Raw genomic sequence first — 23,358 nt, 5'->3', positions numbered from 1 at the left:
ACTCTTATCTAATTGAATGTACCATCTGGCAGTAAATTTAGTAAAGCTATCCTAAAAATAATGGATGAGTAACTTGTTGTTGTATGTATGCTTAGTCATTTTTTTATAAAACATGGTGATATATGTTGGGGGGTATTTAGTTCCATCATATTTTTTAAATTTTGATACTTTAAACTTTGGTGAGTTACCATATTTGATACAAATTGAGTTCATTGGCATCAATTATACCAAAAATATTTACACCTTCAACAGCTTGCAGCCTTTCTTCCAAAAGATCTAATTTTTATTATGCTTTTATATTCTTAGATTGTTCAAACGTAACTTTTTTTAATTTTTCTTATTCTCTTGGATCATCTAGATCTGAGACCATAATGGGCTTAATATGACTTGCCCCAAATGTTTAGACCAATGTGTTTTTGACTATGTGGTTGAACCATGAAAGGAGATAAATTAAACTGAGCATGTGACTGCCTTTCAAGTTGTGTCATTTGTGGATACACTTGATAAGAGGCTTGAACAAAAGTGAAGTAAACCCTAGTGGATATAATTGATCTTTTTGGTCACTGGTATTTTCTTGGGCTTGAGGCTCTTTCTCAATGTTCACTTCTTCAGCTACCCCTTTTTCTTTAGTCATTTTTGTTATCATGTCCATCATTGCAGCCATTTCTTTTTTAGTCTCTTTTTGAGACCTAGTCATTTATTCTATCAACTCTTATTGAGACCTAATCATCTGCTCCTACATATCAAACTAAACTTTCTCCATCATTTTCATTCTAGATGCTTGCTCATTTTTCATGATTCTGACTTATGAGCAAGTGTTGTAACGATGATGAATGATCTGATCTATGTTTTCTCATAGCCTAACTAATTTTACACCTAGTTAAGGAAAACTCTTTGAGATTTGTTATTTCAAGGCCTCTTTCTTTTAATTATGATTTTTTTTAATTTAACATTGGATGAAACATACGTATGATGCATGAATGCATGAATGAAAAAGAATTGCTTGTTATGTATCAATATTTACAAAAGATTTTAAGTGTAAACTTGAACCACCATATCACAATGTCACATTACTCAAATTGTAATATTACAACTTTTTGTTTGCCACACTATCATAATATTACAATATTAAACTTTCAAAAGAAGCATTCTATATGCTTGTACTGTTTATAAGTGTTATCTAGAAAATTGGTCAAACTTTGGCTATGCTATCTTAGGTAGACTTCTTTCTTTACTTGTTTAGCTTCTTAGGTCATGTCACTTGCTTTGAAATTGACTTCTCTAATCTATTTTATCAAGTGAGTGGCTTGAGATTCCTTCAGCAGACATTCTTATTTCTAGTACTATGCTTTATGTTTAAATTGATCTCGTTCTACTCTTAAAACTTGAATGGCTTCACGTCAATAGTGCATTTACTATTTCAAGTCATTTATAAGACTTTATAGTATCTTTTTTTTTCCACAGATTGACTAAGTTTTTCTTTCTTAGACAACAAATTGAAGCAGAGCTGTTCTACATTCTTTCTGAATTCTTCAAACTCTATAGTCATTGAAATAATGGCTCTATGCCAACTTTCAGAAATCTCTTCTTATTTTCTTTCAAGCCTTCAAGAATTTACTTCACACTTATCAGTTTTATCTTTTCACTCATTAGGCTCATGCTGAAGCCTTTTTTTTTTCAAGCTCTTAAATTTTTTTTCTTTAAATTTATGCTTCATAATCTTCATGTCTTAAGGGACCTCTTTATGATTGGCATTTTTTTTATAGCATTGTCTTTTTCTTTTATGAGCAACTTTGCTTTTGATGCATTGCCTCTTTCATATTAGATATTCAGGTGTGATTTTATTTATATACCCTTTATGATATACTCTTCAGATATGCTTCCATTTTTTGATAATCTCTTTCATCTTTCTCATAAATCATGGTTCCTTGAAAGAGAACTCTAATTTTTGAAGGTCATAAGTCATCGGAATGAATTACTCTTATCTCAATTATCGATGAACCATTGCTAGAGCATAGCTTATATCTCTCCACGATCCTAAGAATGGTACCCATGGCTTGTTACCACACTTGTACAACATAGCTTCTTGTGGCATCCATAAAGCTCTCTATATAACTTGAGTACTTATGAGATTTTATAAAATCAATACCTATTTTTCCTTAGACTTTGATTTTGGCCATTCAAAATTATAGCATTCTTTAATTGGCCTACTTTTATTACTATAAATAGGATAAAATTTACCTATAAGATGCTGAAGATGACTTTTTTCCCAAATGTAGAGTAACTATGCACATCTTATGAAGCGTCATTCTCTTTTTTGACAATGATTTAATGATTTAAAAGTTTCTACTGATATAAAAGAAACAAGATTGATTTTGTTATCTACTTGCTCGAGGAAGTCAATTACTAATAACTCAATATGCCTCAAGACCTTCGAGAAAATAATCAAGCCATAAATTGCTAAAGCTATCATTCTTATACCTAGTTCATCACTTAAGTGTTTGACAATATAATCATACAAGACTTTTCACGAGATATAATCACTTTTACTTTTTGTTTAGATATATAAGTTCACATTCTAAATGGGGACCTCTATTATACAAGTAAGTTTCTTTTCAAGATCTAAGTTTTTGACCTCTTTAATATATTTTATTTAGATTTGAAAGATACAACCATAGCAATATAGTATACTCTTCGATCATCAAGGTCATGTCTATCTCATTGAATTATAAGTCCAAAATTGAACTAGAGTTTTTAGCAACTGATTTTCTGTAGGCACTTTAAGGAGTGAAGCAATATGACCATATTTTTTTCTCAAAAGCTATCTTCCTAGGAGTTGTTACACAATGCCAAATCTCGACTAACTTAAAGATATCATTTTATTAAAGCCCTAGTTTGATATTTTCAGGTAAAATTTCCTGTTTAGATTCCTTCAGATAGTTTCCCATTCTGCTTTGGGCTTCTAATGATAGAGTTATCACCACATTAGTCTCTTCACACATATTGGGCTTAATAGCTGAAAACATCATGGTGATGTTTCTAAAGCAAGATCGAAAATCTTCTAACTGATATTGGCACATTAAAAAGCACATCCTATATACATTTGTTTATGATGATGCATGATCATAAAACAAAAGGACAGCAAAACAAATTAAGGTTAGTAATTGTATTAAAATAAATATTCCTCATGTGTCCTAATTTATGGTATAATTTACAAAAATGGTATGATTTATTTAAGGTTAGTTTTTTAAGGTACACTATATGCATGGTTTGATTTTTAACAAAGGCTAAAAAGGTTTTCAAATTGATCTTCACTGTCATCCACTTCGTATTAGTAAGGCACCCTATCCTCACTTATAACGAGCTGCCGATGAAAATGGTTCAACTTGAGTGAAAGTATTTTGATAACCCAAGTAGAGATATTATAACTTCATAAAATTGTAGATATTCTACTCATTTCTACAAAGGGATAGATTTGGGAGTCGGGGTATAGAGCTCATGCATAAATGCAAATGTGCATGTGTGAGAGGGAATGTAACAATTATTAATTAAAATAAAATCAAACAATATAATTAGCAATAATATAAGACAAATAAAATAACATAATAAAACTAAATGAAACCATAAAAAATTTAACTTTTTTATTTTAATTTTATTTTTATTCTAAAATGAGATAAGAAATTAAAATTAAATATTGAAAAGACCATAAAATCAAAGTTTATATGACAATTATTTCAATTTTGGCTTGACTCTCTGGCGTCCCTAGATGAGTCACCAAGTTATCATAACGATTATTCGTCTAAGGGACTCAATCGTTAGACTTGATGATAATTTTTTAGAGTCACCATCAATTTTTTTTGTAGGGTGTGATTGGCCACCCAAAAATATCATTTTTTAAAAAAAATCTTAAAATTAATTAACATTTACTAAAAGACGTTTAGGTTTGTGCAATTAGGGTTTGGTCCAAGAGTACAATTACGAGTGAGAAAGGTATTAGCACCCTCATGTCACCCAGTCAAAGAACAGCACCAATTAAACATGTGTAATTCTTTAATCTGGATAATATGTTTTTTGTATATTTAAATTTAATTTCTTAAAATTTATTTATGAAAAACATTTTTTTTTATGAAATCAGTATTATTATTATTTCATATTCTATAAATTCTCTAACGTTTTGTGGGAATTTATAAACAATCTTTATTTAGAAAATATTTTGAGAAAATTGATCATTTACAAAATTCTCGAAATTTTACCATGAAAAATTTTATTTATTTATTTATTTAAAATGATTTTAGATATATTTCGATTATTTGGTAAGATCACAACATTTATTAAGTAGATTTTAGGATTATCCTAATTCTTTGGTGAAATCCAAAAGTTTTAAACAGATTTTAGAATCATTACAACATTCTGACTAGATCCTAAATAAAATTATTTTTTAATGATAATTAAGGGATTTAATTAATTAATTTTTATTGTGATATTTTAATTTTTTTTGCTATTATTTACTATTTATTATTTAAATTATCTAAAAATATTTTTTTAATAATTAAAAGATTCATTTAAAAAAAGCACTTTATTTATTTTTAATATTATTTTTTATTGTTTAAATAAATCTTTATTCTAGTTAAAATAATTTTATATTATCCTAACTTTATGGAAAAATCTAAAAATTTATTTTTACTTGCAATAATTAAAAAAAATCAAACTTTTTAAATTTTCTTTGAAAATGACATTTAAAATATTAACTTAAACAATTTCTTAGTTTTTATTTTTTATTTTATTATTTTTTAGCAAAAATTATTTTTTAAATTATCCTAATACTTTAGTGAAATTTAAGCAACATTTTGCTCAAAAAATTTTTCAATTTGTCTTAAATAATTATGATTATTTATTTTTTTAGATATATGCATATTATTTTTTTATTTTATCAAATCTACATTTTATTTTAACCTTTTTTATTTTTACTCATTTCTAAAAATGAATAATAATAATAATAATAATAATAATATTATTATTATTATTATTATTATTATTATTATCATCATCATCATCATCATTATCAAAATATTATTATTATTATTATTATTATTATTATTATTATTATTATTATTATCATCATCATCATCATCATTATCAAAACAACAAAAATAAAAATAAAAAATCAACATAAAATAGAAAATAGGAAAGAAAAAGAAAAGGAAAAAGGGAAAACTTGCCAATAGGGTCGAGTCACTTGGTGGGTCACACGCGAGTCAACAGGTCGATTCATTGGTCAAAAGCTCCTAAAACGGTGTCGTTTTGTGACACCTATAAAAGGTCTGTTTCTATTTTTTTTTTTCCATTCTATCCCTAAAAACCTAGAACCTCTCTCTTTGAAAAATACCTTCCTCGTTGGCCACCATGCAATCCCAGTTTTTGATCGATCGTTATCGTGTTGTCGTTGAAATCTTCAATCAACATCAAAAAATTCAAATGCAACCTAGATTCCGGTAGGTTTTCCAACTTTCGGTGGCCAGAAACTTCAAATGGTTATTAGAAAATTTAAATTTTTCTAGATTCTGGCGACCTAAGAAAAATTTTTAAAAATCTCAAAAAATTTTATATCACTCATTTTTATTTTCTAAACACTCTTTCAAAATCAGATTTTTCAAAAAACAAAAAGACTCAAACCTTTTAGATCGAAAATTTCATTCTTGGGGTTTTTTTTTGTTTTTGAAAATTTTTTTGTTTGCTACTTGTTCCTCTTACGAGGATATGTTATTTTGTGTTTTGTTTTGTTTTTTTGTGCTTGAATGCCTTTTTGTGTTTTTTTTTTTTTTTTTGCTTACAGAGATTGGCTCTATTATAGAGCCATTTGAAAAACAAATCTCAGATTGTCTGAGACTTTTGTGGGATTCTTTATGGAAAAAATAAAGATTTGTACGGTGACTTTTCGTAACTAGATTTCATACTGTTAAGTTAGACAATGCAAATAAATTTTCAGTGCAAGAAATGCACTGTGATTTTGTGTAGAAGATGAAGAAAAGATGTCAGAAAGAAAAGAACATATAAAAAAAGTTTTCAAAGAAATAATAATAATAATAATAATAATAATATTGAAATGAGAAGAAATTGGACAAATGGTTTCCACACATACATCAAACTTATGATATTTTTAAATGAAATTTTGTATATTTCCAACTCAATGATTTCCATTTGAAACATGTAAGTTAAGATGAAATGAAACTAGGAGAGTTTACATACAAAGAGATTTCGTTTTTGATGTACCCTCCATGAAAATTTTTTAACTTATCGCAAAGTAAGGTTAAGATGTCAATATATGTCTCATTTTTTAATTAAGTTTTATCTATTTATAAGTATACTTTAAGGTGTCTTAATTATCCTAATATCTCTATTTGTAGGGTCTTAAAACTTTACTAACAAAAAATAAAATAATTTCTCATAAAAATATATATATCAATTTCAAAGATGTTGTGGGTTGTCCTTCGTAGATTTTTTTTTTTTACTCTTCAAATTATAAAATAGGGTATAATTATAAATATTAAATAAATATTTATAAAATAAGTTATACTTTATAATCTTTAATTTTAAGTTCAATTTTAAACTCTAACTAGTTTTACACTATCAAAAAAATATTGAAAAAACATTTCACCCATCTCCAAAAAAAAAAAAAATCAACACTATGTAAATATATATATATATATATAATCAATCCTTTTTATACAGCTAAGTTAAAAAATGGATCTTCCAATTAAGAAGTCTTACTTTTTAATATCATAAAATTTCCTCAACCAAGAAATTTTATTTCCCTTTTCTTAAAAAAAAACACAGAATAAATATGATTAACTAAATCCAATTGAAATTGACCTTAAATTTACAAGCCCGTAATAAGTAGTGGGCCTTTGTTTAAATCCAACGCAAACGGATATAATCCTAAGCTGTGAAAGACCCAACCAACTGGACCATTAGGTGGGCCAACCACTCTTCTGGGGCTTGGATCCATTTGCTTATGACTGATTACTTGTAGGGTTAGGGTTTATGTTTGTATATTTGTATTCTTTGTTTTGAGTTTTGCAAAGGTTGGCTTTGGGGTAGAGAGAGTTTCACAGCCGAAAGAAGGAACGGAGAGCTAAAAAATGGATTCTTTCTCATCAGGTTCAACTGGAGCAGGATCGCCCCAAATTTCAACAGATGAATTAATGGACCAGATGAAGGTTCAATTTGCCCAGGCTTATGCTCAGGAGTTTCTTGAGGTTAACCTCTCTTACTCTTTCTTATTTTTGCTTCTGGGTTTTTCATATCTATATGTGAACTGTAAACATCTTGAACATAAGAAACTTTTTTTTTTTTTTAACGGCCATTGTAGATCATGCGTCATTAACTGGTCATCAAAGTATGCCATTTTCAATGCATTTTTTGGAACATGATCTGTATATGTATGTTCCTCATCATCTGCTTCCCTCCCAGGCTTGAAAATTTCTACGGAATTGGAAGATTTTGAAAGTTGTCTTTTTAATGTACCAAAATGGGCGCAACGTTGGATTTTCTTCAAGGCTTTAATTTTTAAGATAGTTTCCTGTTGTTTAGATGGCATCAACACACTGACAAGCAGCCACAATTCTTAAATTGCTTTAAGTTGCTTAAACCCATCAACGTCATTTGACTTGGTAGGTCTCAAAGGTTCAGGAGGATATTATAAATGTTAATGCTAGAAAATCTTTTTTTTTGCAACATTTACAATTTGGAATGCCTAATAAACTATACTCCTGCTATGGATATTCTTCTTTTGTGTTTTGTTTGTTCTACTAAGCGCACATGATAGAAGTTTGTTGACTTAAGTTGTCACTGATTAACATGGTTTGAAGAAGATTTGTTAATAGTTCTTAGCTTATTTGTATGTTTTCTTATATGCTTAGATATTTTGCCTGATTCAAGTTCTTTAGTTCTTTTATATTAACATAATGCAACTAGTCAATGGACATCTCACCTTTAGGCTTGGCTGTTGCTTGCTAAATGTTGACTTTCTGAGAATGGGAGTTGGGGAGTGGGGTGTCTGTTATTTGGTTGCAGTGGCAGAAATTTCATCATGCTTTTGTGGTGCTATATGGGGCTAAATGCATAAATCTCTACTTTAGCTATCTCTCAATTGTTATTTACTTGTCATACAGACTGTGAGGGGGAAGTGCTTTGACAAGTGTATCACAAAGCCAGGATCAAGTCTGAGTGGAAGCGAGAGTAGTTGCATCTCTAGATGTGTGGATCGCTATATTGAGGCCACGGGTATTGTTGGCAAAGCTCTTTTCAGTGCATCACGCTGAAATTTGAAACCGGAAAATTGTTCTTGAAGAATAAGTAAGCTTATTCCAAAATTTGGACAAATCTAGAATTCGAGGATGAGTGAATTTTGTACTTAATTTTGCTATCACATTTCTGAATTTATCCTGGGGACATTGTACTCCACATAAATTTTTGAATTTGTATTTGTCACTCATGCCAACCTCTGACCTCTGGCAATTTACATGGTTACTACCCTAAGCTTATTGTATGTTCCTTAAGTTGTTCTTTTTGACCATAATGATATTTGAGCTGCCCCAGCAACGAGAATTCAAGCCTTGATTGGGTGTTAGAATGCTAAACGGGTAAAATATAGTACCCCAAAAGTTATGAAGATTGCAAGTTCAATAGATAGAAAAAGCCAATCAGCTATTGTTTCTTTGAGCTTCTTTTTCCTTATCATCTCTTGCTTTCGCCCCTCAAATTGTTGATGGCCCTTTTCAACCACGAGGCGGTTATTACTTCGTAAGCAATATAGAGCCTGATTCATAATGCTTAAACTCTTGCCTCCGTCTATATATGCTCCTGTATTGTCCTCAAAGTGCATGCTTATCTCCTTCCATCTCAGATACCCTTCTTCTTCCGCTATGTTGCATTTCGCCAATATAAGGCACTTGGCTAGCTTGTGAGGCAGTACGCTCTCCTGTACAGGTACAATGCACCCAAAATGTATAACATAATCACCATCAGTGGCCCAGATCTTCTTCGCTAACAGTGGTTTCCAGCTTGAGAGATTCACTGCCCTCCCTCTCTTCTTGTCCAACAGCACCCAACTTAATTTAAGGCCCTCGACCAGCTTATTGCAGTGATCTGGTGATTTGCCCATCTGCTCAAGGGACATGAAGGAGCGAGCTATTATATGATTATAACCATATGCGTCATTGGCAGACCGGAGTTCATTACCATCTCCAGTGCCTTCATCATGATCAACATTCAAGAGAACCAGTTTGAATGGACAGTTCAATAACCATCTCATAAGGTCAGTTGTCTCACTATCTTCATCAACATCAGCTGCCCTTGTTATGCCATCTAAAACACTGGACAGAATGCATTTATCACTATAGTAGACATCTACAAATGAAGCAAAATTGGACGGGGAGATGTGGGTTTGCATAGGAAAGTCATTGGCATCTTTGCCATGCAAAATAAGAGGATAAGAATCAGCATAGAATCTGTCAAAACCATCCATCGCCGATAACGAAATGAGGTGTTGGGCTTCCTCGAGTGCAGTAGAAGGCCATGTCGAGTGACACAACTGTTTCCATAAGCTCTGGTCTCGAGCTATACCTTGGAGGTCAGAACAGGTACAGGTAACTGAGGCCAGGGTTGAACCATCTACTCGAACCAAGATATCTGCTAGGAGGTCCCTGCTTAAGCACGTCAAATGACATTGCAAATGCTCCATTTTCCCTCTCTCTGTTTCCCTGCAACTGGAACTGGGTTTGTTACTTTAGATACGCTCGAGAACCCGCTTATTTATATAAAAGAATATCATTAGATTCACATAGATTGATGTTCAACCATAAAAGTTACAACAACATTGATCAGTGTGATTAAAGTCACTAGCCGCATTTCAGAAGGATCAACCTCTTCCATAAGCGCTGTAGCAATTAGGCCAGTGATAGCGAACTGCCAACTACATGGTTAGCGTGCCATCTTTTCAACTCTGGCAACTGCCAAGTTTTTTATGAGCAAGGCCATTAGGATTGTCCTAGCTAACAAGCTCTAACCTCTAAAATAGACTGCCTGAGCCATTAGAGTTGAAATGTCATCATTAAATTAAATGAAGATAATTAAGAAACTTTTATTCGACACGCTGCCACTCATCTCTGTTACTAGCCATATTGTTCATCATGAGTCACGAGTTCTGATGTATAGTTTTTAATCCGGTTCAGTTTGAAAAATAATATCCCAAGACAAAAACTGATTTAATATTGGAATGGAACATCCTGCTGGCTGAGCCCCCAGCTTATTTTCGTTACCCAATTTATGAGGCTATTCCATTGGTTATTTCTCAACACACCTGGTGCTGGTAGTTTCTACTCAGCAAACTTGGTAAGAGTAGTTTCATGATATATGTCATACGCTATGGCAAAATTAAGGCCAAACAACAGTTTGCCCATCCCTCACTGTACGATTCCATTGATTTATGTTATTAGGGTTGAGAGAATGGGGGCACACATTCTTGGTTGCTTAGAACTTCAACATGCCACAAACCAGGTCGAATGGCTATAGAAGGTACTTGAAAGGGAAAGTTGCCAAACATTTTTGCATTCATTAGATAAAAGGGGAAGCTATCTATACTTAGACAAGATTTATTAAACATAAACCAACTTCACTGGGACAAGCGGAAGTCTTCCTCACCCACTTGGCCACTTTTGTCCTTTTTTTGGTGGAACAGTTATCCTTTTCCCCTTCGTAAAAATTGGCGGCATACGCAAGGAAACATAAAACGTGAAAGCTACGGCTAAAATTTGTTGAAAATCACCAACTATGTTAGGGGTAATGCATTAATTTCACGTAGGATGTACATGGGCCCTATATTCTGTTGAGTAATCAACCTTCGAAATATTCTTCTCCTCCGAGTCATGTGTCATGGTGTGCTAGAAAAAGTAAATAAGAATAAAAATAATAATAAAATTTTTTATTTTAAAGGATAAAAGAATTTTTTTAAAAAGCAATTATGTCGCAAAAATAATAAAAATAATTATACTAAAAAATTTATTTATAATAAATAAATAAATATAAATTTTATTCAAATGATTATGACTTTTTGTATAATCATTACCGTTATAAATAATAATCTATTTATATTCAAATAGTTATGACTGTTTCTATTCAAATATAATTATCTAAAATATGAATAAAATTAATATAAAAAATAATTTTATTAATCAATAATTAAATATTTCTATCCAATATGAAATACATTACATTTTAAACTACCAACAGTCTCCTACTAATTTAAAATATTGGTGCTTAATTTTTAACTTTTCACATAAATAAATATTATAAATACAAAAAAGCATCTCTCGATTTAAACCTTCAATTAGCTTATATATCTTAGAATTTTAACGAAATTTATGGTGTCTGCTGATTAAAATGATGACTTGAAGAGTGAAAAATAATATTATTTCTAGGGTTGTAAAATACATATATATACAAATGCATAAATAAGTTTAAAGCCTATGAGATATCTTAAAAAAAAAAAAAAAAACCTAACCTTATAAGTCAATTAAACATAATATACATTTTAACAGCCCCTCAAACTGAAGATGATTCGAAATGAAACATGTGGAGTTTGAAAACTAAATAACAAAAACGTGAACTTGAAAGAGACTTTGTAAAAAGATCCACCACTTGTGATTCGAAATAAATAAATAAACAAATAAAACCATAAATAAAAAACAAATAAATAAAAACTAAATGAAATACCAAATAAAAGGAAATCGACTTGGCTTTAGCAGCTTAATAGATTAGGCTGCAGGAACAAAAGAGTGGCTTAAACGACTGGTAGTGCATTTCATATTGGAACAAAAGAGCTGAGCTCAGCTCGACTCACAGGTGTGTGGAGGAATTGAATAACAATCCAGGTCATGACTGAGTTGGACTCGTAAGTGGTAAAATGCGCAGGTCGACCAAGTTAATAAACCTTCAAATGACATCATTTCTAAGTGATATAAAATCCTAAAATTTGTTTATTCTCCCTTAGAATCCTTCTACACTTTCTTTCTACTTTTTTTTCTCTTTCCCTCTCTTTCTATAACCTATGAACAACTGGATGAACATTCACCAATTTCTAGAATTGGTTGCTGAAAACTGGATACCTTCGTCGATTTTTAAATTTTTTGTTGGAATACCATCAAAAAATTTAATCTTCATTTGGAATCTTCAACCGGATTCTAAAAATTTCTAGGATTCCCTAGAAATTCTAAAAAATTAAAAATAAAAACGTTAATTTCACCCTTCAACCCTTCAAATTCTTCTTTCAACCTAGTCAAACTCACAATTACACAAAAGCTTCCCAAAAATCTCTGACAGAAACATTGTATTCCTTTCAAAATTTTCCTACTTACTTCTTAACTATTTTTGTATTTTTTTTTACTGATTTTTTTGTATGATTCTTATTGCTGATATTGCTTGCTCTTAAATGGTTGTTTATGTATGGGTTTATGGTGGTAATAGGGGAGGCTTGGGTTGGGTATTAGATAGCAATGGGCTATTTTGGTGATGGAGTAATAGCTTGGTGGATTAGTGTGAAAAATTGAGTGAAGATGGTGGTAAAAGTGGAAAATTGTCTAATTTTTTATATGCTGTTATTTTTTGTGTATATTGGAACCAATTTATAGATGAGAATCCAAGTTCAGACAATGTTTCAACTATGATTAAACTCTTTAAGGAGTTTATCTGATATTTAGATTAAAACTGAATTTTATTTTTTAAAAAAACTTTTTATCCAACCGATTAATCTTTTTTCAACCAAGTCTCTACTATTTTTTTATCGAAAAGATAAATAAACAATAAATAAAATAAAATAAATTTTAAACCCTGGATAAAATAGGGTGTCTACATAAGTAATCCTATACCACACAACCACGAGAGTGAAAAATGACATTAAGACCTTGATCGCATAATTGACCAACATATAGCAAATTCATGGAAAGTGATGGAACCAAAAGAACATTATCAAAAGAAACATTTTGAGAACATAAAACAGAGCTAATATGAGTAGTAGACATATTCGAACCATTAGTAATATGAATAGAAGGTGAACAAGTAATAAGACTTGAAAAATTAAATATATAGTTATCAAACGTCATATGATTAAAGCTCCAAAATAAATGATCCAATCCTTAGAATTAGTACCTGGAATAGTTGCCAATGCAGATGTAGGTTACCCATAGAGTTGTTGCTTATACTGGAAATAATTTATCAAATAATCTCTTGAGTTTGATCTGTAATGGAGTAACAGTTAACATTAAAAGTTTCTATAGACGACGTCATAGCAATAACTCGCTCCATTTTACACAAGCCAAATTTCTTTTTCAATTCTATGCAATTATGCTTTGTATATCCCAACTTGTGACAACAGTAACATTCAATCTTAGAAAAATCATTTCATTGATATGAGCCAAATGAATTAGAGATAAAATTTTTCAAATGTATAATAGCTATTAAAATAGTATCATCCTCTATTTTAGATTGATTGAGGATGCCTCTTCTAGTTTCTTTAGCCATCAATTTTGACAAAATAGCATCAACAAAATAGAAGAGATACGATGTAGAATAGAAGCATGAATGGATTCAAAATCTTTTTGAAATACCCTCATGAATTATGCAAGACAACTTTTTTCTCTATATCGATAATATAATTCTGCATCAATAGTCTATTTAGGTTCCATAAGAGCTAATTAATCCCAAACAATTGACATTTCATAATGAAAATAAAAAATTGATTGTCCCTTTCTTTGTTTCAAAGTAACAAGATCTATCTCAAGTTTATATCTTCAAGCAAAATCAGTTTGAACATAATTTTTTCAAGAAAATCCCAAACCTCTTTAGCAATGTCAAATTTCCCAAGTTGCATACTAATTGAAAGAGTAACAATATTAGCAATCCAAGAAACAATTTTGCTATTATTAATCTCCCATTGTTCATATTCATACACAAAATTTTCCAATCCATTAAGAGCTCTCGAACAATTTTTTATCTCCTATAAAATATTTTCAAAGTCCTTTTCCTTTTAAAAAATTTCATATCAAATAAGACCAATAAGTGTAGTATGTTCCATCTAATTTTACTGTAATAGGTTGTGATGATTCCAAGAGAGCCATAAGAGAAAAACAATTCAAAGCCAATACACTAATTAACCCATAACAAGCCAATAAATTAATCAATTTGTAACAAGTGAAACAGACAAGCCAATTACACAAGTGAACAATCCAAAATCAATAAAGTATTTAGTCAACTCGTAACCAGTGAATAAAAATAAGAAAAGACAAAGGCAATTCCAATTTCATAAAACTCAAGCTGTAGTCAATGGCACAAAAACCAATTCCACCCAATTTCACAAAATGAAAGAAACAAAAAAAAAATACAAATGCAACAACCACCTATTAACGAAAAAAAAAAAAAAGAAAGGTCAAACAATAGCAAATCAAAGTGACTTGATACAAAGAGAAATAGCAGTCACCAAAAGCTCTGTTACCATGATAACTTGAAGAGTGAAAAATAATAATGTTTCTAGGGTTGTAAAATACATATATATATATATGCAAATGTATAAATGAGTTTAAAGCCCACAAGATATATATAAAAATAAAGCCCAACTTTATAAGTCAACTAAATATAATATACATTTTAACATAAACCTCAACTCCTAGTGTTAGAATTGAAGATATAACACACATAATACTTATTTATTCTTTTATTAGATGTTTATAACCACTTTAGCATTATTATAGCCATGTTCTTATCCTATTCATAAACAATTAAAAGAGAGACCCTAATTTTTCTTATTGAAGTGACACCACTTCTATGTTTATATAGGTTGAGTTTTCATTATATCTCTATTGCTTTAAACATTTAAATAATAAACTCTATTAAGAGTATAAAAACACATTCTCCTCACACAATAAACCACACTTGTTTTTAAAATTTGAATGAATTTTACTAATGCTTAACAGACACATAACAGTAAGTTATTTTTACCTATTAAACTTTGTAATTAGAGATTATTAATTCAAAGTGAGGCTTTCATTATTGGTGTCTAATAGTAAGGGTTTAAATTCATTCTACTTGTAGTGCTACTAACAAAATATCTTGAAATTCAATTTTTTTATGATAATTACCCTCACTTAAGATTGACTATTTAATATAATCACTTCAGGCTAATATGTCTAAACTTTTTATTTTACATATTATTTATATGCTCTAGACATTGTTGCTTCGTTTTTTTCATTTTAAGAAATAAATGATATTGGTTATGGCCACAACTCTATACTCATTAATATAAAATTTCAACCATTCTATTTCTACACTTTTATCTATTTTAATACAATTATTCTTCTATTATAATTGAATAAACTTAATGAATAAATGAAGCCATTTTAGTCCTTTGAAGATATTTAAGAACTTTTTATGATTTTACTTTAATAAGTTGTACTAAAATTATTAGCTTGTATAATTTGCTCATAAAATTATATTAAAATCTTATAACACCATGATGGTAATTTCTTTTGATTCTTATCACCCTTACCATGTGCAAATTTGCATTCTTTTATTAAAGAATGTCTCATTAAATTATCAAAATATCACATATATTTAATCAAGTTGCTATTTTATTTATCTTTTCACTATTTTAAGGTTTTTTTTTTTTAAGTAAGAGACCTCTAAATTCACCCTTAATGAAAGATAACTAGTAAATATTATATATCTTAATATTTCTTTTTCATAAAAGTTTTAAAATTTTTATTTCAAATCAATATAAGATTATGCATCAATAAGTATAATGCCAAATATAATCACCCTCAAAACTAGTAAACTCATGCTTTCCATTGTTTCTTTTTGAAACTATCATTCCAACTCTTGAATATTTAAAAATTATTTGATTATAAACACCAAAGCCATATCCACCAAAGTCATATCATTAAAAACAGTCAAAATTTTATGTATAACCACATAATACTATCAATTTTGTGTCCAAATTATAAAATACATGAATTTTTTTTACCCAACAGATATAAAGCATTTTAACTAGTTATTGTAGCACCTAATTTTGTCCTATCAATTTGAGCTTGTTCTATTTCTACACATAATTCAAACATTTTGATTTAAGGCCCAAATTTATTTTTATATATATTTTAGATTTAATTACTTTTATTAATTTATCAATAACAAAAATAATAAAACAAAAAAAAAGACTAAAGCTGGTTTGCCAGCTTGGTTGGATTCTTCCACCCTAAATTTCGTTGACCTTTCTTTTTTCTTGCGTCAATTTTAGCTTTTCAATTTTCACCTTTTGCTTTTACCTCCAACCCAACATATATTCATGAATGATCCACTGTCCCAAAAGTTAGCAGGCTTCACTACCTAAAAGTCAGATGGTTCTCCACCCAATTCAATTAAACTTAAAAAACTAGTCCCAAGGCTAAGCACCAGTAACGAGGATGGGAAACAAGGCTCCACAACCAGAAAAAGGGAACACCAATTGGCACTAAGAATAGAACCCCCATTCCCATTTTTTTCTAGCATTTTTTTCATCGAACCCTCAATAGCAAGTGAAATCCTAGTCTAACGGCTTGTGACCTCCAACAGCAAGAATAACGCCTACTTTCACACCCAACCCACACTCCAACGAAAAATCATACAAACCATCAGAACCCATGCACCCAAATCTGGCCCAATCACTAACCATCAGGCCATTACCATACCCAAATCACTCTCACACCCAAGCCATATTAAAAAATTGAAACCCTCACTCACCTAGCCCCTAACAAAATGACCACTAAGCACCAAGCCACCTTGTCATCTTTCTCAACTAACCTCTCACCGCCCTTCACCTAACCTTATTCAAGATCGAAACCAGTCGCACTTGGACTCTATAAAAAAAAAAAAACCACCAACAGTAAAAGAAGCTAGTTAAAAATAATCATTTTTCTCTCGATTCCAAAAACCTCAAAGCAAAAAACCAAAACAAACCATAGTCCTCACATAATCGATAAAGAAACCAACGCCAAGCTTCCACCTAATAAAAAAAAGAGTCAGAATGAGTTTCACAAAAAAAACCCATTTATCAAAAAAAAAAAAAAGATGGGGTATTGGTGGCACCATCAGTAGCAGGTGACTAAGAGAAAGCTTCAGCTTCGACAAAAAAAAATGACAATTGAAGATCTTATAGAGGAAGAGAAGAAAAAAAAAGAGGAACTTGCGACTAGAAAATTCAACAAACAGGAAAAAAAAAAGAAATGAAGGAGAGGAATAAAAAAAAAGAATCTAGCATGTAAAACCAATAAGAAAGAAAGGGAAAAAAAAGAGAATAAAAAAAAGAAGAAGAAAAAACATCAACAAACGGTGTTGACGATGAAAGGGCAATAACAATGATTGTGGATCACTGAAAAACTAGGTTGTAGAAGGCCTGAAGATTCTTAGCTTTTTTGTGAAGAAAATGAAGTTTAAAAAAAAAAACAAATGAGAAAATGAATTAAAATTTTTTTTATATTTGTAATATTTAAAAAAAAGGGTTGACAGGGTCAAACTCGACCCAAAATTTAGATCTGATTATACCTGACTTGACCAACCCAACCTATGATCCAACTTTCCTAGATCTAACCTATTCATTTAATCCGATCCACCTACTCAACCTAGGCCTGATTCAAATCCAACAAATTGGGCTCCTCTTTTGTTTTGGATCATATTAGGTTTAAGTCTAAGAGGCTTTATTTTGGGTTTTTTTTTTTCATTTTTTATTATATTATTACATGCATTTGTTTAATGTTGTACACTATTAAAAATAACTTGTTTATGGATAATTGAAATTGATAAAAAAAAAATTTGTATAAATTTTTAAATAAAAATAAATTGAAATGACTTTGCACGTTTAAAATGTATTTTGAAAAAAAAAAGTTTTAGGAATAAAATAGAACAATATTTATACAAAATAAAATTTTAAAAAAATAATTTTGAAAACCCTGTCTAGATATTGGAGGGATTTCAAAAATCGTATTTTAAAATTTTAATTCTACTTAAATGTTAGAGAATTAAAGAATAAAAAATATATTAAAAAATTTAATTAAGTTAGGTTAAATTGAAATTTAAAAGTATAAAGTAAAATTTTCACAACTAAATTAAATAACAAAACCATTATTTCACTTCTAATCATGAAAAGGAAATGGTAACAAGTAAATAGGAATAGAATATATATAAAAATTGATTAAATTGATTATTCTAATTTTTGGCTTTCATTTGCATAATTTATCTGCTTCATGTTGCATCGATATAACATTGTTAAAGAAATAGAAGAATTATGAAAACTGAACTTATTTCGAAAGTCTTCCTAGGTGTTGGGGATGATTGAGAAAGTTCGAGTTATCGATCATTTTCATTTTTCCATAGAAAAAAAAACCTTAAACCTCGAAACTTTAAAATCTGAAACCCTAAAACTCTGAAACCTTAAAATGGGACCCTAAATCCTAAAAATCCACTAAGACCTTAACCAAACCCTAAATTCAACTCGTAACCCCAAATCATCACCCAAAAATCATTCCAACCCTAAAAACCTTGACCTAAGCCCACACCTAGAATCATCCAAAAATTCTAAGGGGTACGTATTAAAATCTCACATAAAATAATTTATTCCTGAATGTTGCCTAAAAGATTAGGTATTTAAAAAATTTTATTTCATCAAGTTTTTCATACAAGCCCTTAACCTGTAATAATAATGATTAAATAAAAGAAAAAATAAAAAATAAGATATTAAATATAAATACTCACACCTAAACTTTACCTAAAGGTTGAGCAGTTGGGGTGGTCTCACTACATTTAAAAACCTAATTTTTGAAATGACAATTTATCATCATGCATATCATCCATTGGCATATATACATCTATTTATTATTACTTGCATTCATTCCACATGTTTATGTCTTTTATTATTATTTCTTAGTTAATTGTAGCATCACCATTTTTTTTTGCATAAAACATTTTTTATGAAAAGTATTATTCAAAAAATAGATTTTTAAATAAAACTAAATTAACATTTTAAGGGAAATAATTCTTGCTACTTTGCCTAAATATTAGAGAGTCACAAACAATTATCATCTATAATGAATGTTGTTTTCATTTTGAAGAATATTATAGCAAATCTTAGGTAAAAAAAGTTATCCATAAATTTTATCTAGATATTTGAGAATTTTAAAATAATTCTTTAACTTAAAAATTTTCTTGATATTTCTGAATAAAGAATTTTTAATAAAATTAATTTTTTCAAAAAAAATGAAAAGAATTATTATTAAATTTTAAGTTGAAACTATTTTACACAACATAAAAAATAACGCATGATTAATAGATATCAATTTTTATGAGTACTGTGAAGGTGTTAATCATTCCCCACGCATAACCGACTCTTAAACCCAATTCTGTTTTTATAGATCGAAATTATCTTTTTGATAAACTTTAAACCCATTTTATTGTTTACTAAAAAGATAAACCTTATTAGGTGACCAATCACACCCTAAAAAAATATTGGTAGTGGCTTTCTCTATTTTTTATTATTTTAAAATCTTAAGCGTCTAACGGTCCCAAAGCTGTTATAATAACTTGGTGATTCCATTAGGGAAGTTGTTGAGAGTCAAACCAAAAAATTAATCATGCGTTATCTGAATTTTTGGATTTTATGGTTTTAGTTGATATTTAATTTTAATTCCTTTTATTTTAATCCTTTTGAAAAATAGTGCATGTTAGTTACATCCATATTTTGATTTCATCATTTTATTTTTCCTTTACTTATATTGTTTTATTTGTTATATTTCCCTACACACTTTGCATAGGCACTCATATGTATAAGCTCTAGACCTGAGCTCAATCTCTATTAAGAGCAAGTTAAGTAGTTACACTATCGTGAAGTGATAACCTCTGTATTTGCTAGCAAAATATTTTTACTTAAATTGAATCATTTTCATTTGTAGCCTCTAATGGGTAGGGATCGGAGTGGCTTATTAGTCTATAATAAACAATGATATGAGAAACAATCTAAGTATCTTTAGACACCTAAATCTGAACCAAGTATGTCGTAAACCTTAAGAGACCAGTTTTAGTTAAAGCTATGTCAACCTTTTATGTAAAAATTACCTGAATTAGGATACATATGAAACACTTTGATACAATCTATATTTAAAGGTAATAATAATACAAGTAAAATCAAATTTTCAAAATAAATAAATAAAAAGAAGAAAATAAACATCTTATTAATAAATTTTCTTTTAACAATTAATTCAAGTCATTTAATGATTGTCTAAAATTTAAATTTAAAAAAAAAGTTTTCTTAAAAAAATAGTGATTTTTAAGTATTTTCCAATAAAAAAAGAAAAAAAACAAAAACAAACCAAAAATTTTCAAACAAAGAGAATTTTTCTTAATTTCTTTGTTTATTAGCTAAATAAAGGCATAAGCATGAGAAATTTTTGAATCTTGGGCATTTTATGTGCTTGCTTTTCTATAGGAAATATTTTCTTGAGTTTTAATCTCTTTCTACAAAAAGAAAGGTTAGAAGAAAAAGAAACTTTTTACTTTTATATGATTTTTTTATGATTGTACATATATTTCATTTTATGCATAAATATCTAAATAGTAATGTCAATCTCATTGGATTTGCATCCGTGCATCACACTTCATGAAAGCATACAAAATGTTAGTGCATTGCATTACATATAATGGTGTTTCAAAAATCATATGCATAAATCTCATTACTCATGTGATATGTCATTGTGTTTCATGTATAAGGATTCATGAAAAATATGATTTGAATAAAATTTGTATTGTACAAATTGGTTTTTATGTGAGCACATTTCACCATCCTTACAATAAGATATTATGTCTCTTGCATGTATATTTACAAGTGATATGATTTTTGCCATTCATCCCTTGCACATATGAATACCCATTGTCTTAAGCATATTTGAATTTTACAATGTTGTTTTGCATTAATTATTATGGTATCATACATCCATAGACATATCATGCAAGTTCAATCTAATTGAAATTTTTTTATTTTATGTTATTTTATATTTATTTTTTTTAAATTTCATAAAAGGGTGCTTAGGTTCATATCAAAAATTGAAAATAGAGAATTAATTGAAGACATGAATTAGTGCTCTGGAACACAATCAAGAGGAATTTGGATATAATATTCAAGAAATGAAACAACAGCTCCCCAAGTTGATGAAAATGATTGAGGGATTCATAGAACTTAATTTGGTTTATCCTCAAAGGTCCTTACCAGTTTCAGGCCAATCAAGTCTCAAAAGCTCATAAAGTCATAATTAATTGATTTTTGCTCGATCTAACACTTTTTCTAAGCATACTAAGGCTATTTGTGATTCAAGCAACTATCAAAGTTTGGACAAGGTTATGAAGGGAATGAATAATTTGATCGCATAAATAACTGAGGTCAAAGGTTTAATTTCCAAGATGGAGCCACCAAGTCTCATACAAGCCTCATAGACTATTTTAAATCCAAATCTGCACTCAAACCCTCTTTATGTTTACTTTTAGCCTTTTTTCAAGTGCTTAGGGCTAGGCTTCCAAGCTTTATGCGATCCTCAAGAAATTCACATCTGAATTCGTATCCTCAACCTATCATTTTCCAACCATCTGTTCGATCAATTTTTTCAATCTGAACCTTTACACCACCATCAAGTACTTGTGGTTTCAGCTAATTTGTTACCCAAAAACCACTAAAAAAAAAAAAAGCATACATAGTTAGATCCTATTCTCATCCCATATAGAGAACTTTTTTCTCATTTAATTCAAGAACAACTTGTTGTCCCCGTGCCTTCAAAGTCTCCATACCCTAGATGGTATAATCCAAATGAAAGATGTGAATACCATGGGGGAAACACTAGGCATTCCATTAAGAATTGCGAGGCTTTCAATACAAGGTGCAAGCCCTAATAATGCAAAATGGTTGGATTTAGTGATAATAACGGGTTAGAGATCTAAAGATGATAGGAAATGGTTGGCGTGATGGTGAATGTTGATGGAATTTAAAAGATCTTCAATAGTATATTGCTAGGGGCATGAAATGTTTTGTAAAAATATAGTCCTTAAATTCTTCTATTTTATGGATATTTAAGAAGAATGATCTTTTATTTTAAATATGGTGTTGTTCTTTCAAATTTAGACATATGGATTATGATCTTGAATTTTTTTAACTCTTATCTCTATTCCCATTTATGCGCATTTTATTAGAGACTTTATCATTCATTTATTCATATATTCGCATATTCACTCAATAAAATCCAATTTATATAAGCCCTAGAGAGAAAAAAAAGTTTCTTTGGGATTAATTTTGACGATTTTTTTATAGGATCAAAAGAATATCAAATTGATATGAGTTATATAGCTTGGATAGATGAAATTGAATGAGAACAAAATAAGATGTCACATAAGACAAAAGGTATAAGGTGAATAAAATAACTATGAAATAACATTTTCAAAGACAGGTTTTCAATGTGACTTATTTACAATCATGTTCGACTCAAAGGATAAATTCTTTTGATTTTACTGGCATTCGTAATTCAAGACTCTTAGAGAAGAACCCATTAAAATGACATGCAATCCAAATGCACAAAGAAGGTATAGTTTATTAGAAAAAAGGATTAAAGGTGTTGAAGGTTGGGGTAAATCTTACAATGCAAAAAAACTTTGTTTGGTTTTAAATGTGATCATTCCACCTAAGTTTAAGGTTTCAATGTTTAAAAAATATGATAGAACTGAATGCCCTAAAACTCATTTAGCTCGATACTATCACAAAATGATTGGGTATACCCATAATGAAAATTTACTCATTCATGTTTTTTAAGAAAGTTTGACTAAGACAGCAACCGATTGGTATTATAGGTTAGAAAGTGATCATATTCACACTTAAAGAGATTTATCTCGAGCATTTTTAAAGCAATACTAATATATGTTGGAGATGCTTCCAGACCAATTGACCCTTCAAAGCATGAAAAAAAGTTCCACTAAAAGCAAAAAAAAGTATGCTGCTAGATGAAAGGAGATTGCATTATAATTATGACTACTTCTTACCAATAGAAAACTGAATTTTTTGTTTATGGATATCCTTTTTTTTCTCCCTATTATGGTAAGTTAATTAGTAATATTTCATCAAAGTTAAAAGATTTATTATTTGTTATGGTAGAATTGAAGATGGGATAACAAGGGAAAGAATTATGAATGCTAATGCTGAAATGAGGGGAGATATTTTTTGTGAACAAGCCCAAAAAATAATTGTTGAAGGGCAAA

The 23,358-nt window shown here is 29.5% G+C and overlaps 1 protein-coding gene and 1 pseudogene across 1 annotated transcript; one reads left to right on the top strand and one right to left on the bottom strand.

The window, feature by feature from the left end:
* Positions 1-7,060: 7,060 nt before the first annotated feature.
* LOC111279515 (mitochondrial import inner membrane translocase subunit Tim13-like) lies at positions 7,061-8,616 on the top strand. Its single transcript, XM_022866467.2, has 2 exons — positions 7,061-7,256; positions 8,172-8,616. Exons 1-2 carry the CDS (start codon positions 7,140-7,142, stop codon positions 8,319-8,321), a joined length of 267 nt encoding a protein of 88 aa, XP_022722202.1. The 5' UTR covers positions 7,061-7,139; the 3' UTR covers positions 8,322-8,616.
* Positions 8,617-8,634: 18 nt separating this feature from the next.
* LOC111279504 (putative F-box protein At2g36090) lies at positions 8,635-10,767 on the bottom strand (annotated as a pseudogene).
* Between the last annotated feature and the right edge of the window lie 12,591 nt (positions 10,768-23,358).

This window comes from Durio zibethinus, chromosome 17 (assembly GCF_047325235.1).
Source record: "Durio zibethinus cultivar Kanyao isolate XHJ-2024 chromosome 17, ASM4732523v1, whole genome shotgun sequence".
NCBI lineage: Eukaryota > Viridiplantae > Streptophyta > Magnoliopsida > Malvales > Malvaceae > Durio > Durio zibethinus.
Note: the sequence above shows the minus strand (reverse complement) of the source record. Positions and strands in the feature narration are given on the sequence as shown.